The sequence below is a fragment of the Gymnodraco acuticeps genome, unplaced genomic scaffold (assembly GCF_902827175.1).
Source record: "Gymnodraco acuticeps unplaced genomic scaffold, fGymAcu1.1, whole genome shotgun sequence".
Classification (NCBI taxonomy): domain Eukaryota; kingdom Metazoa; phylum Chordata; class Actinopteri; order Perciformes; family Bathydraconidae; genus Gymnodraco; species Gymnodraco acuticeps.
In genome coordinates this window covers 2370436-2376138 of record NW_022990198.1, presented here as the reverse complement: position 1 = coordinate 2376138, position 5703 = coordinate 2370436, and the positions used below count along the sequence as shown (strand labels likewise).

At 47.2% G+C, this 5703-nt stretch overlaps 1 protein-coding gene across 1 annotated transcript; it reads left to right on the top strand.

Moving 5' to 3' along the window:
* Positions 1-81: 81 nt before the first annotated feature.
* LOC117547343 lies at positions 82-4025 on the top strand. The gene is made up of 2 exons (XM_034217970.1): positions 82-217; positions 318-4025. The coding sequence occupies exon 2, from the start codon at positions 507-509 to the stop codon at positions 2661-2663; it is 2157 nt and encodes a 718-aa protein (XP_034073861.1). The 5' UTR covers positions 82-217; positions 318-506; the 3' UTR covers positions 2664-4025.
* Positions 4026-5703: the final 1678 nt, after the last annotated feature.

Here is a 5703-nt window from a genome sequence, read left to right as displayed (position 1 = left end):
AGTAAACTGCGGTGAGTGTTCTGTTCTGTCTCTGAATATTGTAGCCTTGAAATAAAGGAATTATTTTGTCATTTAAATCTGCATTTGGGTCCTGCTTCCTGCACACCGTAACAGCGGCCATGTGTTTCCAGCAGAACAGCTAGAGTGCCACATGTTATTGTAACTCCTCAAACATCCGGCTCCATCTGCTCATGTGGACCTTGGAGAGGCATTGTTTGTAAGTTGATGATTCATCTATGTTTATGGATTTCATTTATGTTTGTATTTTATAGCATGTCATTGTATTGATTGCAATGCTTTGTGCTTTTTACTTTCAGTTTCACAAGATTTCAACAATAAACTGTTTAACTATCTGGCGATGTGTACATCATTGCTACGTGCCCAGGGGCCAGAATAGTGAAAAAACAGCATCACAGCGGGTTCTACACAGCAGACGCCTTCGTAAATAAGAGAGGTTTCTTCAAAGCAACTTCAACTCTGCCAGACTGATATTCCCTTAAAGCTACATGATGGATGCTACACCTCACGCAGAAGAGCAACAGGCGGGTCCATCATCAGACAGGAGCTTTCTTATCAGGTCTGCAGCTGCTAGCTCCAGCTCAAGTTCCCAAAACTCTTCAGCTAGCTTAGCCGCAGCTAAAGCACGAGCTAAAGTTCTAGCTGCACGAGCCTGTGCAGCTTTCGTTCAGAAAGAAAATGAGCTTTTAATGGAAAAGGCTCGGATTGATGCAGCTCTTGCTACGCTAAAGCTAGACAAAGAGATTGCAGAAGCAGAACCAGAGGCTGATGCCCTCGAGTCTGCAGCAGAACAAATAGACGGAGGCTCCAGGGCCTCAAACCTTGGATCTCTTCCACATCAATCTCCTCACGAAAGAACTAGCGAGTACGTTCAGTGTCATTCTAAAGCTGCCTCGCAGCATGCACTCGTAGATCTTGCACATCATCAGCTTCAGCCACACAATCCTACTGCTCTCAATAACGTTGCCTTTGATCACTCTGTGAGCGCCCGTAACAGGAAAATAACACATATGTTACCATCCCAGCTAATAAAGCCGGATGCTAACCCTGATGGATCCTACCCTACTCGACGAGAACTGCTTACCTCCAGTCTCACCATTTTCGACAACCGATCTGAAAGCTACTGGTCATGGAAGTCAAGCTTCCTGAACTGCACTAAAGGTACAGATCTTACATGCAGTGAAGAGCTTGATCTACTAATAAAATGGCTTGGCCCCCAGTCTTCAGCACACGTTAAGAGGATTCGAGCTGTCCATGTCAACGACTCAGCTCGAGGCTTAATTATGACATGGTCTCGTCTTCAGGACTGTTACGGGTCACCAGAAATGATCGAGAAGGCTCTCTTCGACAGAGTAGAGCAGTTCCCTAAGATCAACAACAGAGATCCTGTGAAGCTCAGAGAGCTTGGCGATCTGCTACAGGAGCTAGTATCAGCACAGCAAGAAGGCAACCTACCTGGGCTATCTTGCTTAGACACCTCAAGAGGCCTGAACCCTATTGTGGAGAAGTTGCCATTCAACCTTCAGGATAAATGGATGTCTCATGGGAGTATGTACAAAGAGCAGAACCATGTGCATTTCCCCCCATTCACCTACTTTGCTGACTTCGTCTGCAGAGAGGCCTACATCCGTAACAACCCAAGTTTCTTTCTGTCTTCTTCAACTGTTGCAATAGTGAAGCAGGATAACACAGTTAAGAAGATGGACAGCTCTAAGAACTTCATCTCCTCGCACATGACGGAGGTCTCTTCTATGTCTGACTCTGACAATACAGAGACTTCCAGTGTCAAGCCCGATGTTGAAAAGCAATGTCCTATCCACAAAAAGCCTCACCCTCTTAAATATTGCAAAGGCTTTAGGACCAAGACACTAGAAGAACGCAAGGCATTTCTTAGGCAGGGTGGCATATGTTTTAGATGTTGTTCTTCTAGCAAACATCTTGCAAAAGACTGTAAGATTGCAGTTCAATGTAAAGAGTGCAACAGCAACAAGCATATAGCAGCTCTTCATCCTGGGCCAGCTCCATGGCATAACCAGAACCCTGAGTCAGAGAACGGCGGGGAGGATGACACCGAGTCATCTCCGACAGTGAACTCTAAGTGTACGGAGGTCTGTGGAGAAAACAACGGGCCACGCTCCTGCTCAAAGATCTGTCTCATCACAGTGCATCCTAAGGGACGACCTGACAGGTCAGTGAGACTCTACGCTATCCTTGATGACCAGAGCAATCGATCACTCGCCAGATCAGAGTTCTTTGACCTCTTTGGCGTTGAAGGCACAGATACTCCCTACACACTACAGACATGCGCTGGTCTCACTGAGATTTCTGGAAGGAGAGCCACAAGCTTCATTGCACAACCTTTAGATGGAAGTCTCAGCATTAATCTCCCGACTCTCATAGAATGCAACTACATCCCGAAAGACAGGTCAGAGATACCTACACCAGAGGTGGCTGAATGTCACACTCACCTCCACTCCATTGCTCAGCATATTCCACAACTTGATCCAGAGGCTCAGATCCTTCTTCTCCTTGGGCGGGACGTCCTACAAGTCCACAAGGTGAGAGACCAGCAAAATGGACCCAATGAGGCGCCATATGCCCAACGCTTGGATCTTGGCTGGGTCATCATTGGCGAAGCCGTCTAGGCTCAGTTCACAAACCCAAAGATGCAAGTGTGTTCCACACTCACATCCTCAAGAACGGGCATCACTCTCAGTTCATGCCCTGTCTGAACCATCTTACTCCGAAAGAGAAACTCGCTGAGAATATACATGGGGTCCGCAGTTCTTTTGACGTGGAAAGTTCACAGCTCGCTAGTGGTTCAGCTTGGCGCACCGAAGACGACTCACTGGGTAGTAAGATCTTCCAACGTACAGAGGACAACGTGGAAACATCTTATGACCTCATAGAGCCAGACTCTGACGCAGAAGTTCGAACTCAATTCACAGAATGCAGCAACAGAAACCGAGGCTTTCAGCAATTTGAGAGGTTTTCAACTTGGCTTCATCCCTCAACTCTTCAGAGTCGCTCAAAGTGGCAAAAGAGTCATTACAACATTAAGCAAGGATACCTGGTGCTTCTTCGCGATACTCAGGTGAAAATAAACCAGTGGCCCATGGCACTGGTTACAAAATTTTTTCCTGTAAGCGATGGTCAGGAAGTTGGAACCTAAAGTTGACAGAGGAGGGGCCTCAAAGACCTTCATCCATCACAGAGGTGGTGGCGCTTATGTCCCCCTAGGGGTCACACTGACTGTTACTTACCTCCCAGTAGTTTGTTCTCCAATAGTGCTATTGTGTTCAATACCAGGCGGGGAGTGTCACGTTACATGTAAGTTTCGTTTTTTTGTTGTTATAGCACCTCCTAAAGGCAACTGGCGTGATTGCAGCCTTTTCATGCTATTTTTGGATGTAGGTGTTTTCATTGGTCAGTAGATGTCACATGACTGAGTTGAAAGGTCAGCGGCCATGTTTTTCCAGCCGAACAGCTATAGTGCCACATGTTATTGTACCTCAAACATCTGGCTCCATCTGCTCATGTGGACCTTGGAGAGGCATTGCTTGTAAGTTGATGATTCATCTATGTTTATGGATTTCATTTATGTTTGTATTTTATAGCATGTCATTGTATTGATTGCAATGCTTTGTGCTTTTTACTTTCAGTTTCACAAGATTTCAACAATAAACTGTTTAACTATCTGGCGATGTGTACATCATTGCTATGTGCCCAGGGGCCAGAATAAATACCCTTGTCAGTGGAAAAGCTAGCATTTACGTTAGCTGACTGAAGCTAACATTTTTGCTAATACACAATTGAAAGTAACAGTTTTTGTGTTGCTTTCTGTTGCTGTTTCAATGCTGTTTTTAAACTTTATGTTGGTTACAATATTATTTACTTTACCACACTTTCTTGAAACAATCAAAATCTCTGATGTAGATATTGTGGTGGTTGCATTCTCCAGCCACCTTCCTTGTGTGTGTGTTTTCCCTGTCTGTGTGGGCGTGGTGCCTGTCACTCCTGGCTCCCGGCTCAAATCTCCACCAGCTGCAAACAGTTGAGCACTCTCCTCTGCGACACACCTGATTCCCATCAGCCATTACGGATGGTATATCAGCGGAGGCTCCACAACCTGTCAGCGCCAGATCGTTGTTAAACCCCAGTGGTAAAACTCTTAGCCTTCTCAGCCTTCTTAAAGTAGAGTGACTATTTTCGCTACACCTGAATATATTCTTACCTGTTCTTCTTGTGCTCCAGGATTACGCTTCAGTGGATTACGTTCCAGTGGATTAAAACTCCGGAGGATACTCTTCAGTGGATTACGCTCCAGTGGATACTCTCCAGCCGATACTCTCCAGCCGGATTATCTCCTCCAAATAAAACCTTTGTAACACACTGCCGTGTCCTGCGTTTGGGTTCTCTCAGATAACCGTAACAGAACGATCTGGCCAGTATGGACCCAGCGGACACCGGCTACCAGGCCAAAACTACGGACGAACTCTGCCAAGCCCTGGCCAGTCAAGGCGCTCTCGTGGGGCATCATGATACAGTTCTCCGTGAGGCATTGGAGACTCTCCGGAACCTCTCCGTTAATGTGCAAAGGATCGGCACGCAGGTAGAACTGCTCACTTCACAGGCTTTTCCTCCGCAGCACGCTGCACAGCCGACAGCCCCTCCCCCCCCCTCCTGCCGCACTCCTCCATCAGCTACGAGAGGCTGTCATTCCCACACCTGAACGATACGCTGGAGATTTGGGTAATTGTAGAGCCTTTTTGTTCCAGTGTACGTTAGTTTTTGAGCAGCAGCCTAGTACTTATCACACATATGGGGCTAGGGTAGCATATGTAATGAGCCTGTTGAGGGGGAGGGCTTTAGATTGGGCTACAGCTGTTAGGGAGAGCCAGCCACACATTTGCTGGTCATATGATACTTTCATTTCCGAAATGAAAAAAGTTTTTGATCACCCGGTACGGGGGAGGGATGCTGCTCGGCGCCTTCTTTCTCTCCGGCAGGGCTCCCGTAGTGTAGCCGAATTTTCAGTGGAGTTTAGAACAGTGGCTTCTGAGTCACTACAGGATGCTTTTCTTCAGGGGCTGAACGAAGCAATTAAAGACGAGCTAGCGGCTAGGGATGATCCAGGTAGCTTGGATAATTTAATTACCACAGCCATTAAGATTGATAATCGCCTCAGAGAGAGACGTAGGGATAGGACTAGCCGTCACTCCAATCCCAGCGACTTCTCACTTGATCCCCAAATTGGAACTGCCACTACCCCTATTCCCCGATCTTTCCCGACTCCTTACTCAGCCTCATCCCATGGAGAGGAGCCCATGCAAGTGGGAAGGGCCCGCCTCTCACCATCTGAGCGTGCGAGAAGGATCCATGCTGGGGAATGTGTTTATTGCAGCCAAACCAGTCATCTCGTTTCCTCCTGTCCTAGTCTGCCAAAAGGTCAGGCTCGTCAGTAGCTGTGGGGATTCTGGCGAGCCCTTCCTTCTCTCTCAACCCCCGACCCAGAACACAGCTAGAAGCCATGCTTTGCTGCAACCAACAGTCCCTACCCCTGCTCGCCTTAGTGGACTCGGGGGCGGATGAGAATTTTTTGGACATTGACATTGCAGCTCAGGCAGGAATTTCCTGCGAAGTGTTAGATTCACCTCTTAGTGCTAATGCTCTAAATGGAAAATT